Source organism: Cavia porcellus, unplaced genomic scaffold (genome assembly GCF_034190915.1).
Source record: "Cavia porcellus strain 051 isolate PalLab524CR breed Dunkin Hartley unplaced genomic scaffold, mCavPor4.1 scaffold_10, whole genome shotgun sequence".
Taxonomy (NCBI): domain Eukaryota; kingdom Metazoa; phylum Chordata; class Mammalia; order Rodentia; family Caviidae; genus Cavia; species Cavia porcellus.
In genome coordinates, this window is record NW_026947493.1 from 37,736,109 (window position 1) to 37,756,301 (window position 20,193).

At 40.5% G+C, this 20,193-nt stretch overlaps 1 protein-coding gene across 1 annotated transcript; it reads right to left on the reverse strand.

Moving 5' to 3' along the window:
* Positions 1 to 5,423: 5,423 nt before the first annotated feature.
* On the reverse strand, positions 5,424 to 20,164 carry LOC100723892 (ADP-ribosylation factor 4). Its single transcript, XM_063257337.1, has 6 exons — positions 19,793 to 20,164; positions 15,960 to 16,040; positions 15,682 to 15,791; positions 13,138 to 13,209; positions 11,703 to 11,828; positions 5,424 to 6,378 (listed from the first exon to the last, which is right to left on the reverse strand). Exons 1-6 carry the CDS (start codon positions 19,857 to 19,859, stop codon positions 6,292 to 6,294), a joined length of 543 nt encoding a protein of 180 aa, XP_063113407.1. The 5' UTR covers positions 19,860 to 20,164; the 3' UTR covers positions 5,424 to 6,291.
* Positions 20,165 to 20,193: the final 29 nt, after the last annotated feature.

The following is a 20,193-nucleotide window of genomic DNA, read 5'->3' on the forward strand; positions in this document are numbered from 1 at the left end:
CTGCGTGAATTGTCTACCGAGGCAAGATGTTTAATGAGAAGTGAGAGGCTCTGAGGGGCCTTTTGAGGGACTCTGATGGTCCCACAAAACTGAGCTGAAAAGCGTTTGTTGCTCACTCTCTCAACAAGTCATCTGTTCACCATTTGTTAATTTGCATTGGCTGGAAACCTGTTTTCAGGTGACAGGCTATTATGAGGCCTCTGAGAGACTATTCTAAGCACCAAGGCAAAGGACTTTGTTCAGGTGCCAAAGGAAGAGAGGTGTTCACAATTGTCATCATAAATTTATAATAAATCACTCAAAATACTTAGTTTCAAAGGCAAATGGTGAGTCCCAAGAATACAACAAAATGATTTCCTATATTTAGCAGCCTATTTCTTGCAAAAATTGACTGCTGCTTTTTCACATCATTGAGCTTTTTGGGCTCACATTATCCTGGAATCCCCTTTTAGAGCTGCAGTCCAGGAGGCAAGATCTGTAGCACAGAGACACCCTTTGCACGTTCAGTGGGCACCTACTATATGCCACTCCTTGTAAGATGTTGACCAGAAACACAAGATAGCACTGACCTAATTATACACAAACTGTGTAAAACTTATAAAAGTGAAACACTAGCTATAAAACAACAGATAGCCAAGATAATACCAAGAAAGGTACTGTTATGGATGAAAAACTGGTGGTCAACTTAAGGCCAGCTGAATTAAATCAGCAGGGTGCTGCATGTAGATGGTCCACCTGAGTCCCCAGCATAAATAAGAGACCTGGAGAAGAGCTGGGCACTGTGGGTTCTAAGTGTTGCTGTCTTAAGATGTTGGTTCTCCTGGAGAAACTCGTCATGACTAGCTTCCACACTCTGAGTTGACCTTTATCAATGAGGAGCTTGGGACCTTGTTGCTGACAGTGGCTGTGGTTCACTTGGGGCGAGCTCTGGTCCTTACATCAAGCATTGCTTCCTGGCTCTGGAGGGAAAGTTGTGTATTTAATCTCCAGAAGCTTGTCACACTGGCTTTGAGGCAGGTACTCAAATGTTCTTTTTGGAGGAGCTCAGGACCTCTGTGTCGCTGAGGACGGCTGTGGTACTGTATAGCACAGCCCTGGTCCTTGTTTTGAGCGTGACTTTTCGGCTCCAGCATAGAAACCTCAACCTACCAGCACAGCTCCTTCAGCCCGCAGGCACAGACTTTCTAGATTCCACCACTGACCCTTGGGCCTTTCCAGGGGAGATCCGTAAAACAGACTGGTGGGAGTCCTCATGGGCTCTAGACCTCCAGTTGCACTCATGGGAGGTGCTGTCATGGGCTCTAGATCTTCATCTGAACTCAAGTAGAACATTGTTGTACGATTCAGGTCCTTGGCTGACTATTCCATGTTTTCAGTGTTATGGACAGATTTCCTATATTTTGTTTTTAACACTGGGTGACAATAAAATAATATTAATTCTGTGTACTAATGTTAATTTTTCTCCTCACAACCTCTGACTAAACAGGTACTGTTAAGATTTTGATGATTATCATCAAAGGATCTTTTTCATCATTCTAGGCTCTTTTTCCCTATATATATGTAGTATATAATTCTTACAAGCAAACATCTTAAAAAGATTTTTGCCTATTGTGTTCTATTATACATTATTGAAAGTAGTTGTTGAGACTTCCGGGAGAACATGGCTGACAGATAGCAGATACTACGGAGGCTCTCTGAAAGGCTTGGTTCAGAAGTCAGAAATGGTGCAGACTAAGGAGACATAAGCCGGTGGAGATATGCTCTGCTGACTCAGGAACGAACTGGGCTGAGAGAAACCAACTTGGAATGCAGTCCTGGTGCTAAAACAGGAACAGAAAAGCTTCAGTGTGGAGGCTGGACCCCGCGCCATTGGAAGCTGCGATTTGGGTTTCCCGCTGCGCAGTGACTGCCTCTACAGCGGCTCGGCAAGGAGAGAGACGTGCAGAAGCTCTGAGAACAGGAGTCTGCAAACGGAGTCGAAAATAGGACAAGGCAGGGAGGCATACACTGACTTGTGGTGAGGTGAGTGAGAGAAACTGACACTCTACCACAGTTTGACTCCAGTGGAGGACTTTCTGGTCTCGGGCAGTCCTGCGGGAGCAGGGCGCGATGGCGACTCCAGCCACACGTTCCCCTCTCAGACGGGATTGGTGAAAAGTGCCTGGCCTGCGTGATGCTGCTGGCAGACTCAGTAGGCAGGCCCAACCCAGATCGCAGAGCCTGACGGTGGCCCGGAGGGGCAACTCCCACATAGGCTGCCTAGTCCGTTAACTCCCTGGTGCGCTGCGGTGGGCGGAACACCTAGCCAGCACAATTCGATCAGGCTGTGGCAGAAAGGGAGGGAAGCTGGGCCTCCTATGTAATCTTGCATAGATAAGGAACAGAGAATATGGGAAAAGGCAGCAACAAGAAAGGCTCCTCGGCCCCCAATTCTGAGAAACGGGCAATAGCGGACACTGCACCAACAGACATTAAGCGCCATATAGAGAGCCTCATAGACCAATTCAGGAATGAAGTTATCAACGACCTGAAGCTAGAAGTATGCAAAATAGTTAGAGAAATGCTAAGCACCACCCAGGAAAAAACAGATGGTGGAATGGAAGAACAGAAAAAGAGGGGAGAATTGTTTGATGGAGAAAACAGAGAAAGCATAGAATACGTGAAGCAGGTTCAAAGGGACTACCAAGAAATTAAGAAGTCTATCCAAGACTGGCATAACAGCTTGAAAGAAACTAAGGACAGACTATCTGAACTGGAGGCCAGACTTGTAATATAGGAGAATGAAATGAAAAACTTCTTAAAAATAACAAAGAAACAAACAGCAATAATACAAAGACAAGAAGATGATAAGAGGAGCCATAACTTAAGGATTAAGAACATAAAAGAAGAAGTAGGGACACAAGTGAACTACAAAAGCTACTCACAGAAATAATCCAGGAGAATTTTCCTAATTTAGCAAAAGGTAAAGATACTCAGATGTATGAGGTATACAGGACCCCAGCTACCTACAACCCAAACAGAGCAACACCCAGGCATATAATAATAAAAATTCCAGAAATTGAATACAAAAACAGAATATTAAAAGCTGTCAGAGACAAGAAACAGACCACTTACAAGGGAACACCCATCAGAATTACAGCAGGTTTCTCTGCACAAACCACCAAATCACAAAGAGCGTGGGGGGAAATAATTCAAGCTTTGAAAGATAATAATCGCCAGCCAAGATTGAGATATCCTGCACAACTGTCCCTGGAAATTGATGGAAAAACGAGGTGCTTCCAGGATAAAGAGGAACTGGGGGAATTTGCAACCACCAATTCAACTCTACAGAAAGTATTGCAGGGTATTCTAAAAAAAGAAAAATACAAAGAACCCAGAAATAGTGGCGGGGAGGCCACAACGAATGGAGCACAGAACAAAATGAAGAAGACAAACTGACAGCTACTGACAGAAAAAGAGCTCAACAGAAATGAGACAGAGAAGATTGGATGATAGGAACAGCTATTTTGGAGAAAATGACATCTTAATAGGTAATACTGATTTAGTATCATCTTGTTTTGAAGTCTCATCTAGCTTTTGTTCTTCTGTCTCCAATGGTCTAAATAGGTTGTATCTTATTGGATTTTATTATGTACGATAGTATAAGCAAAAATCTTAAAGACAAGGAGATTATACAGAAACCATTGTTCATTTTTGTTAGTTCGATTCTAAATACTCTGTAATGCTGTCATTCTCTCAAATGGTTTTACATTGTTTTGATATACTTAATGCTACAGTATACGAAGTATACTGGACTTCAAGGACTTCAAGGAAAGAGTCTATATGGTAACTACTTTTGGGTCGGAATTATCTGGTGGTGAAACACTATTCTGCTTAAATGGTTATGTTTTGATCTCCGCTGTTTCGCTGTTATGCCCTCTTTTATCTCAATCTCCACTCCATTATTTTTTTTATTTTTATCCATTTAATTAAAGGGAAAAAATAGCACGATATATTATAGTAACCCACTTTGACTTTCTATTATTTCGATTTGAAGCCCTGTATTACACTCACCATCTTGTTTTTGACTGATGTTCCCCTATTCTGTTTTGCTGGATAGTATCAGGTTCAAAACTTTAGGCATCAGCTGTGAAGATAATGAGATTCATTATAACGCCCATTCTCGTTGACTTTTATCTACTTTTGAAGACCTACAAGGTCTCCAATGGTTTGGTTTTGCCGGTTTTATTCTTTACTGTTTTGTTCAATTGTATTACAACTAATGATACAGGCAATTCTATTAGAGATAGCGGGAGGCATTATGGTAACCACTGTTGATCACCTTGTATTATGTTTTTACATTATCTATTGTGTCCACCCTTTTGACTTGACCGATTCTGTTCTGTTATGTCACATTTGGTTTTACTCTCTTCCAAAAAAGCAGTAAGAACCATGGGAGCAATGAAACCCAAAATGTGTAATAGTCATTGTACAAAAGAGAGGAAAAGAAAGTGCTCTAAACTATATAACTGCATGTATATTTAAGTGTATAAGATAGAAAATGATATCACAGAGTTTTATTGGATCATTGAACAGAACTGTTTGCAGTATCATTGTTGGAATGTCCACTCTACAAGCTTTAATTTTGTGACTTGAACAATTATTTCTAAGATGGCAATATGTAATCCATTAACTAGTGATTTCCTACTGTTCATTTTTTTTTCTGTAAATCTGTATAACTTGAAAAAAAAAAAGAAAGTAGTTGTTAATGTAAGGCAGTATAATTCAATTTATACAATATTTGAATTTGCATATTAATTGTAATGTTACTATGGTATTCTACACAGGACTAATAATTTTAAAAATTTTAATGAAAAAAAGAAAAAGAAAACAGAAAATTACCAATTCTTTAACAATTTAATCAGTAAGAATTTTAAAAAGTTAATTACTGAGGATTGAATTCTTGATCTTGAGCTTAACAGGCAGCCACTTATGACACTTAGCTAAATTCCCGGCCCTTAATTGCTAAGACTTAGTGATACAGTTTTCCAAAGCTCAGAGACAAGAGGCTAACAGGGCTTACAGATGGACTTTTGTAGCACAGTAGGATCACTTACCAGGCAATCTACCATACAAAAATCACTTCTCATTGCTACCTATGAAAGAAAGGGATGTCTATGTGCTTCAAGGTCAGTTCATTTTTTTACATGTTACTATTTATTGATCTGAATTTTTAAAGCTACAGGATCAAATCTGATGTTACCAGAGAAAACTGAATTTTCAATGTACTCACTCACTGACATATTACTGATAACCTTTAACTTAACTGCCAACTTAAACCTGTTAGGATGTTTTACAGCTGATAGGATGTGAAATATGCAAATCAACCCTACTGCACAAGAAAATCCATTTCAAATATCAAGACTCAAAAGAACAGACGCATGTATATTTTATCATTTTATTAGGAACAATTCAAAATTGGTTATGAAGAAAAATTACTGAGTCTGATGAGGCTTCCAAAAACTCTTGATGCAGATATGTTCATCAATAAACAATAAAACATCAGCAGAACCATTATCTACTGGGCAGAGTCACCAGCAGAACTATTATCTACTGGGCTGATACCAAAAGCAACATGCAATAAAAAAGATAATAATATAAAGGAAAGACAATCTGCTGACTATTAAAAAAACCACCTCCATATTCTGTGTTGCCACCAGCACAGAATCAGCCATCAAATCCAAACCACACCAAGGTAAGTCTGACTGAGGGAAGCCAGAGTTGATAAAGGGGGGAAGAAATAAGCTCCTCAGTGCAAGAGAGCGGAATAGTGTTTTGGAGTGTTTCCCTGGCAAGTACAAGCAATATTAGAAAATCTTTTTGGCAGGGACAGAAATAAATATAAATGGAATGCTACATTTTTAAATCAGCAGACTGTCCCAGGAATGATAAAGGAATCAGTAAAGTAGCAAAGAGATAACTTTTAAAACATTATTTGTTGTGGGCTCAAAACACATTCAAAATGATTTAAGGTGACACAATGGCTATGTCTAGGCATTTAGGCTTAGAAGTAAAGTTAAGAGAGGATACTTTTTCCCCAAGGAAAATTTTTTTAAAACCAAGCATATATTGCTAAACAGCAACATTGGACTTGGTAAACAGTAATTGGCAACAAAGTAAGTTTAAACGCTGTAATATTCTGTCCAAGCCAGTCCCAGATACTCTCCAATAACCAAAATGCAAACTACTTTTGTTGTAACAAGCCTAGACCAATTCTATCAAACGTGTCCTTGGTGAGATACCCAGTTTCATTTAACGTTTGGAAAGCTCATTTGACAGCCAGTCCAGTCCTTCATACAGACCCGTTCCTTGTGTAGCACAAGTAGCTTGAACGTACCACTGTGAAGAAAAAGAACAGAAAATACTTCATTGACAGGAGCACATACCACCAGTATTTAAACTTCCTTAATCAAAAATTAAATATTTCTCCCAACAAACAGACAGTTTAAGACGGAAATAAAATTGTATTACACTGTAGACATACCTGTGAACAAATGTTATTACCTTTCATGCACATATGCTTCTCGTTATGTTCAATGACTTTGGCAGTAGTAAAGTTTACCTAAAAATACCCTTTAGACTGGAAACTTTGTTATACTTCTTGCTTTTTCACAAAACCTACCCCTAGGGGCTGGGGGTTTAGCTCAGCGGCATAAGTGCCTGCCTTGAAAGCAGGCAGTCGTGAGTTCCATCCCCAGTACCGATAAAAAGGAAAAAGACAAAAAAAAAAAAAAAAAAAAAAAAAATTACCCCCATGTAAAACTATGCCTCCCTATTAGATTTAGCCATTTTCACACCATTTATTATGAGAAGAGGAAACTTAAAACTACTAAATAATTCATCTTGGTCCATATCATCCTGTTACTCCCCATCAACCTAAATAGAAGAGGTGATTTTCTTCCTTTCAGTGCTGCCGATTCAACCCAGGGTTTAGAACATTGTACTGCTCTACAAATGAGCCAATCTGCAGCCCAGAAAGGACAAACTTTAAAAGGGCAGGCTTTGCAGACTTTGAAGGATGTAGCTCAGTGGAAAAATGATTGTGTAGTAGCATAGGCACAGTCTTAGTTTCATCCCTAGCACTGCAAAGCAACAAAACAAAACAAAACCCACAACAAAACATTAGAGCTTTGGACATTTTGAGACAAAAATTTCAGATAACGCCACTGTCTTTCTCTCATACATTCCAAGAAACGGTTCTCCCATTTTACAGGGCAGTAAATCTTACTTACAAAAGACTTAGTGAAATGCAGTGAAACGTTTTCAGTAGCAAGACAAAACACCTAAAATGTAATATAACTATCATTCTAGTCTATTTTGGTTACTTTTAACTGATCAGTTTTATTTCATATTGGAATAAAAACCTCACTTCAATGCTGGAGGATCACTGAACATCAACATGCCAATTAGTATTTCACTACCGAATACTCAAGTACACCACTAGGCTGGGGAAAGGCATGAATCAGTACTCTCCCAGCATGGAACACTTGTATCACTTGCATTTTATCATGGTTTCACTCAACCCTGAATATCTCAAACAGACAAAGAGGCAAGTATGGTGGAGAACACCCCTAATCCTAGCACAAGATCACTGAGCTTTCAGACCAGCCCATGTTACATGAAAGAGTTCAAGGTGAGCATGAACAATGAAGCAAGACCCTTTCTCAAAACACAACACAAATGGCCGTGTTGTGTGTAATAGTACCTGTCATGCTGACAAGTGAATGCACAACTACTGTAAATATAGCTAGTAGTTTGTGAAGTCATCTTGGTACACACAACAATTACTAACTTTTGCCCATAAGTTCATCACTGATGTCATGCAATGAGCTATGCGATAGCAAATCTATCTAATAATCTTATTGTTATGGTTTATGTTTGGATGTTCCCCCCAAACATAACTCCCTCCTAGTCACAAAGGAGGCTGAATCTAGCATTTTTGATTGGTTTCACAGGCTAGTGCTGGGACTGGCATTGTGAGCGCAGCACCCACCCAGGGGTGGGTAGGAAGCTTCAATACAAGGGAGAGAAACATGTGTTTCCACTTTTACCCTTTGTCTCCTACTGTTTCTGGTATCTGTGGCAGTTTCGGTGAACTGCTGCCCCTCAGCCTCACCCCTCTGCCTTGGAGTCAGCTGATTACAGACTGAAACTTCCACTGTGAGCTAAATAAACCTTTCTTTGCTTCACTTTGGGAGTCATGTATTTTGTCTCAGCAATGAGAGAAAAGTAACCAAGACAGAATTTGGTACCAGGAGTGGTGCCACTGCTGTGACTCTACCTCCTCATGTGGTTCAAGAGCCTTTGGAAATAGCTTGTGGGAAGTCTGGAAAGGTTCGCAGATGTCACCTGAAGCACAGGGCTACAACACCTTAGGCTATTCTGTGTGGGAGATTCTGGATAGAGCTGAGAAGACAAGAAAATCAGTAAAGACCAGGCTTGGGAGCTTTCTCCTGGGAGGAAGGACTACACTAGTTATTGGACTGCATATGATGTGTGTGTTATAACTTGGCAGAAAGTTTGTCTGTATTTTGCACGTGTCCAGGGAATTTGCCTGAGAATGAGATTCAGGGTGGCAGATTGGGACAGTAGATTCATCTCAGTGCCACAAGTGCCTGCCCAGCAAGCATGAGGTCTTGAGTTTGATTCCTGATCAAAAAAAAAAACAAAAAAAAAAAAAAAAAAAAAAAACCTGGCAGATTTATTAATGTGGCAAAAGAAAAGTCAAGGCAGTTGAATTTTGAGGCTGTGGCATGCCTTAAGGTTAGGGTTATTATTGGGGGCTTTTAGCCAGACTTATGTTGCAAATCAAGAGCGAAGAGAGCTCAACAGGATGGTTTCAAACACTGTGAGTTTGTCAAGAAAGAAAGGTCCAGCAAAGTTGTGGACTGTAATGACAGAACTGAGAAGGAACTGCTGAGAAGAAACAGAAAAGAAAAGATGGGTGGGGCATCATAGGAAGCAGCAGGTCTCCACCCTTTGCAGGCTCAAAACCTCAAAACTGAAAGAGTTTGCTGTGAGGAGAAAGCCCCAGAATGCCATGTTCCAGGATGGCAATGTCACAGAAAATCTGTCCTCATTATCAGGTTCAGAGAGCTCAGCGACTCAGCCACTCGACCCCTACAGCCAGGACAGCAAGGCATCATGCACATGGTGCTTGTTTCAAGTGCATACAGTATGCAAGAGTTCCGAGGTTAAAAAAGGATCCACCCTGATTTCAGAAGTCCTGGGAGGCCAGGCAGTGCACTCCTGAGAGGGCAGTGTGTGAAGAGCTAAGTGTGAAGTGCACAGTTCCATGGAGACCCTAGAACTCTGGAAAAGCCAGGAACATGGATCATCTAAGGAAAGCTTCAAGGAGAGGGCAAGAGGACCCAAGAGAGAAGCTGTGGGAGTTACAACCACCAGAAGTGCCACAGGGTTGGAGTCACCCAAGCCCGTTAGAGCTCACAATTTGCCAGTGATTACCTCAAATGGTGCACATGGAACTTGCAGGTCTTAATGGCTGCCCTGCTAGATTTGGTCCCATTCCTTTGTATCTCAGGTTGTACCTCTTGGAATGGTAGTGCTTGTCTTGTGCCATTCAATGTTGGAAGTGTTCAACTTCGTTTTTATTTGCTCTGGGGCTCACAGTTAAGAGTGTATAATATGTCAGAGGAGACTTGGAACTTGGACTTTTCAGCACTGCTCAAACTGTTAGGATGCTGGCAACTCTTGGAGATGGACTAAATGTCTTTTTGCATAAAGGATGTGCACGAGTCTTTGGGGGGCCAGGGTGGAATGTTATGGTTTGTGTTTGGAAGAGCCCAAAGGCTCATGCATTCATAAAGGCTACTGGATCTAGCATTCCTGATTGGTCCATACTCTCACCCTGGATTGGCGGTGTGAGTGCTGCACCCACTTAGGGGTGGGTAGCCAGCATACATATAAGGGAAGAAGAGAGACATGCTTTCCTCTTTTTTGCCCTTTTTGCTCTTATTGCTTGCAGTTGACAAGAAGGGTTGCCCCCAAGCAACACCACCTAGCCACAGAACCAACTGAGGATAGACTTAAACCTTCAAAAACTATAAGCTAAATAAATTTTTTATCCCCTCATTTTGGGTGCCAGGTATTTTGTCTCAGCAACTAGAGAAAAGTAAGCAATACACTTATATTCAAAACTCCTTCAAAACTTATCAACATTAAAGTTCATTAATAAACGTCTGATAGTGTGACATGGTAAATAGTGATTTATTTACATCAGTGTTCTTCACATATTCCAGCTGTCTTCCACTGATTTCTCACATATTTAAATATTAAAGTTTTTAAATATTTAAAATATTAAAGTTGAGACAACAATGGCCACACCAGCAAACAACCCCATTCTGGGAATCAGTACCATGCACAGGCCACCGCTATACTAGAAACAGCTAGACCCAACCGTGTGAGTCGGCGCCATTCCTAGAGCTTGGGGAGCGAGAACAATGCTGTGCCAGCAAACAGGCCCAGTGCCATGTGTGGGCCAGCACTGGACTGGAAATGGCTATACCCCCACCCTTCTGGTATGCAGAGTGGCAAAAAAGAAGTACTAATCCTTCCCCATACACCATGGAAGTGACTGGCTTTTCCAGAGAAACAGGCTGTGATAACTACTGAGGTAAAGTGCAGTTAGTTAGATGCCTGTGGTGCTTTGGAGCTTCACTAATATTGCAGGTCTAGGGACACTGCAATGTGTAATCTACGGTGATTACCTTCTAAGGGCTACAGCTATTATTGACGCCCAATGGTCTTGTACTGAGATCCTAAACTGTCCATTGTTTTGTAGGGCTGGATTTTATCTTTTGTCTTTTGGGGTTTTTTTTGATTATGTTAAATCTGATGGCAGCAGAGACTATCTCAAGGGTAGCAAGATATATTATGGTAGTCATTTTAGATTTTGTACTGGCTTGCTTGAAATCCTTTACTGCATTCATTCTTTCATTTATATTGCTCCTATTCTGTTTGATTTTTACTGTGTCCAAAGTTATCTGTAGCTGTTTTAAAGACATCAAAAGCTACTATGGTAACTATTATTGATTTCATAACGTTTTGAAGTCCTTTATCTCTCACACTGGTTTGTTTTGAATGGTTTTATTGTTTTATTCTCTTTAAAATAAAAACAACTTAAACTTAACAAAAACCTAAGTAAATAAATAAAGGCATTTAAACTTCGAATCCTTAAAAATTATATTACAAATTAGAAAATGAGCCATGCATGAAGTGCCCGGATTTAGTCTGGAGACTGAGGCAAGAGGACTGTCACAAATTTTAGACCTACTGGGCTACATGGGGAGTACAGGGTCAGCTTATAGAGAACTATATAGAGACTCTGTATCAAAAACGCAAAAATAAGCAAACAAACAAACAAAAAATCTGAAAGAAAAGACAATGAAAATGCATCTGTACACCTTATAATAGTGAATGGAATGTTGTAAAGCAAAGTCTGGCACACTGCAAAGGTTTCAAATATTAAAAAGCTGATTTTTATATACAGAAGAGTAGTTAATAACACCATCTTATAATGATGTGCTTACTGCTCAAAACGAGTAACTATTAAATGTTACACTGAATATAATTATTCAAATCATTATGCTTCTTACCCTGATACTTGTAACCTCAGACATCAACATCAACCTCCCAATACTTACTGTTCTGTTACGAAGAGACTGAAGACCCAGTTTATCTGTCATTTCACTGATGGCCATAGCATTTGGCAAATCCTGTTTGTTCGCAAAAAGCAGCAGCACTGCATCTTGCAGCTCATCTTCCTGAAGCTGAAAATAAAAGTTCAGGCATTAACAGCTACTAAACTGCAATCAATTAGTGTTAACTCCTCAAAACACTGCCTTTCTGTATTTTACATACATTTCATTCAACATTCCATTCACTGTTATAAGAGAATGAACCTCAGAAACTCATACTAAGACAAAGATGCTGGTTACTAAAGAACACATATGACATGATTCCATTGAAACACATATCCAGAGTAAGCGCCTGCATAAAAACACAAAGTACATTAGTGGTGTCAGGGATGCGGTGCAAAGGAAAAGAGGGGAAGAGAATGGGGAGTGGCTCCTTGGTAATTCTCACACAGTCTTGTTTTATTTATTTATTTATTGGAAATGGGGAATCGAATTCAGGACACTGTGCCTGCCAGGAAGGTGCTTCTTCAAAGAGTTACAGAGCACGATAAAAGTCACTGATTTTTATATTATGAGTGAAATTCATGGCACATGGTATCTTAATATGTGTTTACAAAACAACGTAAATTGGGGGCAGTTGACAAAAAGCCATCATTGACTGAGTCACCAACATAAGCAAAATCATTTTGTTTATAAACCACATGCTTCTTCAAGTCAGGTGAACAATGAATGGGGCAATTTCATCACAGTAAATATTTTTTAATGGCTGTAGGCTTAAACCTGTAATAGGGTTCCCCCACCAATTTTCTCCCTTCAGGGGTCTGAACACCATGAACACAGGAAATTGCTAACGTGATAATTGGCAAGGCTTACATGTCACCATCAGCCCAAATCACCCTTATTTTCAGGCAAAAGAACTCTACCACGGTTGTTACTACTACATATTTCTGAAGCAATTATAGGCAAAGCACACAGATAACTGAACTCGACAAGCTCGAGGAAAAGACATTTCAACCAGGATCCCTAACTCAGAACTGAGTACAGTACAGGAAATTTTATATCTCTAAACTATGAGACAGGACTAAATCAGACATCCTCAACCAGACACACACGTCAAAACCAGTCATAGACCACTCTAAAACAACCTACACCTTCTTGACCTACCCATGTACCTACGCTTCTGCTTTTAACGGCTCTCTTTACAGAGGTTAGAGATGTAGCTCAGTGCCAGAGTGCACACTTAGCAAACTCAAGACCCCGAGTCCAAGCTCTGCACAAGATTAGTAAATAAATAGCTCTACAGGAGATTTTTGTATGCATTCTTATGGACCTGTGAACAACATTCTGGCCCTGAGTTTCTTGGTACCTCCAAAAAACCTGACACCACCATCACCAAGTAACACACATCTTGAAAACGACTAAATGCAAAGTACATGCTTACCATACTCTGCAGTACGTTTGCTCCTTCTTGAATTCTTTCACGGTCGTTGCTATCTACCACAAAAATAAGACCCTGGGGAAAAATTGTTTCAACACATTATAACACTTATAAATTATAGCAATTAAACTTAAGGTGCACAACAGATATAAAACATATATACCAGAAGGGTAAAGGGTTAGGCACTAGGAAATGAAAATTTCTCATCAGAAGCAAAGCCAGGACTTCAGTACTGAACACAAATTGGATGCTGTTTGGGATCATTTTTATAGGCTACATTAAGCATCCGAATTTGCTATTCCTATTCTTTTCCCTAGCACACTGAAGCACAGGAAGCAAAAGAGTGAGGATACATAGTGAGGATACAAGAGAAAATAAACTAAAGACCCTCAAGAATCACGAACTGATTTCAATTGCTTACTACAAGGCATGTACAAACTGTGAAAAGACAAGGGTGAAGGATAGAGGGACAGGATGCATCAAGGTGCTTTCTACATAAACAGTGCTAACTATATAGGTTTCTCTCATTGTGGGACACAGACAGACATACCAAAAAAAGGAAAGAAAACACTCAACTTTGGTACAGAATGCTACTAAGGCATAGGTTTAAGCTAAATATCATGGTAACTCCCAAGTCTGCTTGATTAAGTAAAAATTTTAAGAGAAAAGAAAGTAGTAACAATTATTAAAAGTAGTCCACTGGGGCCTGGGGGTTTAGCTCAGCGGCATAAGCACCTGCCTTGTAAGCAGGGAGTCGTGAGTTCAATCCCGGTACCAATAAAAAGAAAAAAGACAAAACAAAAAAAACGTATTCCACTACTACAATTCTACAGTAGTTGAACTATTTACTTTTCTAAAATCTTTCAACTCGAGGCCGGGCATTTAGCTCAGGAGCCAAGTGCCTGCTTAGCAAGCTTAAGGTCTTAGCAAGCTCAAGCTCTTTTGGCTTTTTAGAGAGTAAAAGTATGTATCGCTTTCTTTCTCTGAGAGATTGATTCCTGGCACCAAAATAAATCCATAAATAAATAAAAATAAAATAAAATCTCAGTCTTTCCTAGGTGGGGGAGGGGGGGGTACCTTCTCACTGTAATCCCAGAACCCAGCAGGCTGAAGCAAAAGCATCACCGCTACATAGTGAGTTCAAAAGCTGCCTGAAATATATACAAAGAGTGTGTCTCAAAAACACTTAAAGAAAAAAAGGAGAAAGAAAAGAAATGTAACTTAAATGTATATAAAGAGTGAGCTTTAATGTAAAAAAAAAAAAATCAACTTTAGTGGTAAACGGAAACTGATGAGCAAACCCTCATGCAGTGGAAAAAGACAACAGGACTAGGACCAGGTTAGAGAAGGAACTCTCTGACCTTGAACTCATTCTAAACTAGAACACTGGGTCTCAGCAGGATGAAATATTGCCCCTCAGGCATACTTTGCAAGCCTAGAGATGTTTCTGGTTGTCACAAATAGTTTGTGAGAAGCTGCCACAGATACCTAGGTGGGCAGATGACAAAAATGTGACTAAACCTATAATACAAGAAGACCTACCTGCCTTACAGCTCAAAAACATCAACAGTGCAGTGAAGCGCCTCAAAGATCCCTACCAGCAACAGCAGCAGTGCTTGTAACCTTGCCAGAAACACAGAATCTCAGGCCCTAGGTTAGGCCCAGTGTATGTTTTTGTTTTGTTTTAGTCCCGGGACCTGGACTCAGGACTTTGTGCTTTCCAGGCAGGTCCTTATGCCGCTGAGGTATACCCCTGTCCCTGGACCCTGTTAAAGCAGTAGGGGTTTTGCACAAACATCGAGGTGATTTCTACATACATGAAGTTGACAAATACTCATGGTGCATGGCTCACATGCTCAAGAGAGTTTGACTGAAGTGCTCTTGGGCTATGACTGGGGCTTGGGGAGGACAGCTGTTTAAAGTTCCCCAGGAAGTTCGGTGTTTTTTGTTGTTGTTGTTGGGTTTTCTGGGGTATTGACAGTTGAACTCAGGACCTTGTGCTTGCCAGGCATGCACCTGTTCCACTGAACTATATGCCAGCCCATCCCAAATGGTGATTCTAACATCCTTCAAATTTGAGAACCCCTAATCTTCAGAACCCCTGAAAGTCTGTTCCACGCCAGAATACGTATACCACACAAAAACATGAAAATATATCTTAAAAGTCAACACAGCAGACCTATCTTTATCATTTTCAATAAACACAACAAAGTTACAAGGAGGTCTATCATTCTCTTACATTCATTACAAACTACTATGAAGAAAGCGATACATACTTTTACTCTCTAAAAAGCCAAAACAACTACATCACAGCACTGCCACCTCATCTTTGAAAATCTTACCAAAATGGCTAGGCAACTCTTCCACAGTAACTAATTTAGCTCTCACAGGTGTGGCCGAGAGTGTACTATCCAATACAGAGCAGTAATAAGGAGAATTCAATGCGTACAGTAAACGCCAACACCCAAGCAAACACAGAGTCAAATAAATTCGGAGACTGACTGAAAGCAGAAAGAAAACTTTTAAAAACTTAAGAGCATTCCTCACCTGGGTATTCTGGAAGTAATGCCTCCAGAGAGGCCTAATTTTATCTTGACCACCAACGTCCCACACCGTGAAACAAATGTTCTTATATTCTACTGTTTCGACATTAAAACCTACAAGGAAAGACAAAAAAATGATTATATGCACATCATGCATTACTGAAATCATCAATTCCTTCAATCTCCATACAGTAGCTTTCTTACAGTGCCAATAAGATAATCGGCAATCTTTACAAAGCACTAATTATACGATAAATTAAATTCATCCATAAGCTTTCTTACCAATGGTAGGAATGGTGGTGACTATCTCCCCTAACTTGAGTTTATATAGGATGGTCGTCTTGCCAGCAGCATCCAATCCAACTGGAAGAAGACATTATATATTTACAATTTGGATTAAAAACACAGGCAGAGATCATATTAAAGAAAGTTATAAAGTAAAAATTGTGATGAGGTGTGGTGATGGATCTCTGTAATCTCAAGACTCAGGACCCGGAGGCAGGAGGATTGTTAGAGGAGTTCAAGGCCAGCCTCCCCTAGGTACATAGTGAGTTCCAGTCAGCCTGAAATGCATAAGGAGACTGTCTCAAAACACCAGAAAAAAAGAGAGAGAGAGAGAGAAGAAAAGGAGGAATGTTCTTGTTTGTGGGGAGAAATGCAAGGTTAGACGTAGCATATGTCTGTAATGCAAGCACTGTGGGAAGCTGAGGCAGAAAGAACAGAAACACAAGCAAAGCAACTTAGCTAAACCCTGTCTCACAACGTAAAAAATAAAAGAGTTGGTGACAATTCATGCGACAGACCTGGGTTCAATTCCCACTACTACAGGAAGGAAAGATGGAAGGAAACCAGGGAGGGAGGCAGAGAAAAGGGAGAGAAGAGGCAGGGAGTAAACCTTAGTCTTGTGGTAGAGAAGGGCAACATGATTGCCTTTATATACAAGTACCTCAAAACCTATACATTCTTCACTGTTTCTAAAAGCCACCTAAGGGGAAGAGCCTCATTATCACATCTAATCTGTTTGACCAATTTCTGAAATCAACTGAGTTGAGTATTATTTAAGCAAGGACACCTTCATAGTTAAATTAAAGCACGACTTAGCACAGGAAAGCAATGCTAGTAAGTTAAATGAAATGAAATAATCTCCTTTATCTAGTTTATTTTCCCATTCAAGATGAATTTAACTTCTATCAGGTTCTGTCCAAAACAGCACTTGCCCTGTAGTTAATTCAGACTTCTTCCACCTGTATCACAAAACAAAGGATATTTTCTATTCTGTTTCCTGTCAAAGGGTGGCTTAAAGATTTATCGGAAGACTCAAAGTTCCTTAAGTTTTCTTATTCTGATGCTCTCTAAGCAAACCTTTTTCTTCCACTTCTTTGTACTGAGATTCTAGGTGTATTCTTTTCACAGTACTATAACACATAAGATAGCGTTTCATTCATGGGTATAAGAAAGGCAGCTGTCACACACTGATTTATTTTTTGCATATGAAATAGTACCAAAAGATAAGCATCCTTGTCCACAAAAACAAGAAAAACAAAAGCCCCCAAATAACCAGAAAACAACTAGAAAGAAATATACAACGTAGTTACTTTAAAAAAAATTTAAATACAGCAAAGACAAAATCAACAGTTTATTTTGGGGGAGGTGTGTCTTTTTGACTGCAGGGTCTCACTATGCAGTTAATGCTGGCTCTGAGCTCACTCTGTAGCTCAAGCTGGTCTTGAACTTGCAACAATTCTCCTGCCTCAACCTCCTGAGTATTGGAATTACAGATGTCAACAAGAACTTTTAATTTTCTTAGCCAGTTGTGGTGGCTCACGCCTACAATCCCAAGATTTGGGAGGTTGAGGCAGGAGGATCACTCCAAATTTGAGACCAGCCTGCTTTACAAAATGAGGGAACTGCATGGCAAGACCCTATCTCAAAAGGATAAAGAAAAAGAAAGAAAGAAAAAAAAAAACCTTTTAATTTATAAAGCTATGCCTAATGAGCATCTAAGATCTCTTTAGGTAATCTTAACCAAATTTCTAAGAAATCTAAATTTCACTCATCTCAAAATATAATTATTCTAAGTCAGAACTGACACTAAGATACTAATGGGAAGAGGAACAAAAATGAAACTATTCTAGTGAGATTTTCAGAACCCATCAATCCTGACTAGGTCCAAATGGACCTCATACCTCCATTTTAAAACACCATGAACTCAAAAATACTGACAAAGAATGGAAGAAGACAGTCACAGTGGCACACACCTATAATCAAGAACACTCTGGGAAGCTGAGGCAGGTGGTCTGCAATATTAAGCCCAGCCTGGGCAAATGAAAAATTAAATTCAAAAGAACTGGGGATACAACTCAGTGCCAAGGCCCCAGGTTCAATATTCAGTACCAAAAAGAAAAATTGTAGAAAAGAACATAGATAACCCAATTTGTGTTTTATTTTCAATGAGCTTTATACTGCTTGTCTGCCTCCGTCTCCCTTCAGCTGCTAGGGATCAAACACAGAGCCTTCAACACTAGCTGAGTGTTCTCTACACCAAGCCATGCCCACACGTCTTCACGCATACTTCCTAGTCTCTTCTACCTCTCCACTGTTAATGTTCTTACTCCAATAAATACGTAATGTATAGTCTGTTACTCAAAGACAATCTCCCAATTTTGTATCCCTTTAATCATTCAAATATTGTTGAAATACTCAGCAATGAGATTTTCCACATAATGAAACTATAACCAATTTTCAACTAGCCAAGATAACACTAATCTGTATAGTTCAATAATATTCTCCCTCCTCTCCACTACCATAAATATAGCACTGTATTAAAATACACTGATTCCTTACTTGTTCTCTTTCCATACACCTGCATTCGATCAAACTGTTAACACAGTAAGTAAAAGTACCTCACCGATTTTTGTCAATCATTAAAAAGTGTTATCAAATAATGGCAACGAGGAACACTTACAAGTTGAACAGTTGGATACAATTATTTCAACTTTGGGGGGAAAATAACTGCACAAAAGAAAAAGTATACTTTCAGATGTGTAACTTTTTTTTTTCATGGATTCATCTTCGAATTCTCTAAAAGTTTAAAATATAGCCTCATGCTTTTTAAGTAACTGAAAATTAAATGCTTCTTGTCTACCCAGAACAATACTAGGTGATTCCATATAGTTTTGAAATTCTCTTCCATTTAACTTCTGATTTCTTAGACGATAAACCTAAAATTCAAAAATGTCCCAAAAATTACAAATGAAGAACAGGTATTCAAAAGCTATCTTATAGAGAAAGCAGAACCCTCATACATAGCTAATGAGGATGTAAAATGCTATAGCTATTTTGGAAAGTTTATCTGAGTCTCAAAACCTTAAACACAGTTACCGGATGATCCAATCATTCTGCCCTGAGGTGTTTATCCAAAAATATACAAAACGGGGCTAGGGATTTAGCTCAGTGGCATAAGCGCCTGCCTTGCAAGCAGGCAGTCCTGAGTTCGATCCCTGGTACCGATAAAAAAAAGAAAAAGACAAAAAATATATACATATACAAAACAAACCCCCCCAAAATAAAAAAATGCCCACCAAAATTTTGTTTACAAATATTCATAGTGTCACTTATGAAAGCCAATAAATTCGCAACTCGCGCAGCTCCATAATCCTCGCTCACAAAAGTGCTGCGTGCAGACTATTTACACGAAGGGGAAAGGGGGAGGAGAAAGGCTGAAATCCCTCGATTTCCCTCCCTCCCGACGCCCACACCCAGAGAAGCAGGGTGAGGATCGCCCCCTGAGCATGGAACCCACCAGCGTTCGCTTTCAGAGCTTTTTCCCCACTCCGCCTAGTTGTTGTCCGGCTTTCAATTTTATCAAGAAAGCAAGCCAAGCTCAGCAAGAGGAAACCTCGCCTGAGGTTCTCAACAGGCCTCTTCGGGTGACAGAGCTCAGGCGACCACTACTCCTTCGCCCCGCGGTTCCCCGCTCCCCTCCGGGTCTTCCCGACCCCCGCCCGTCAATTGCAGTCGCGGCCCGCGGAGGAAACAGCTCCCAGGCGGTCCCAGGAGCAGACTCGCCCCCCACCCCACCGGGGTCTGGCCTCCACTCGCAGTCCCTCACTCACCCATCAAAATACGCATTTGCTTCTTGCCGAAGAGGCGGGAGAACAGCGAGGAGATGGTCAGGCCCATGGCGGCTGTGGCACTTACGATGGGCACAAGAAGGGCTCGGTGCCGTCCCCGGGCCTTCGCCTTTTACGCTCCGGATAAACAGGAGGAGAAGAGAGCTGAAGGGGAAAGCAGGCAGTGAGGATAACCGGTAGGCCAACGGTGTCTAAAAAGCGCAGACTAGAACTAGCCTGTTTGGCAAGTGGCGTCGCAGCGCACCGGTTCTAACCAGTGTATGGCCCTCAAGCGGCAGCCGCCGCTACTAGCGGCGGCCGGACGACTCCGACACCTGGAGTTCCTAGTCCTCGCCGTCCTATCCCCCCGCGCTTCCGGCGCTGCCTGACCACTGCGTCTGCGC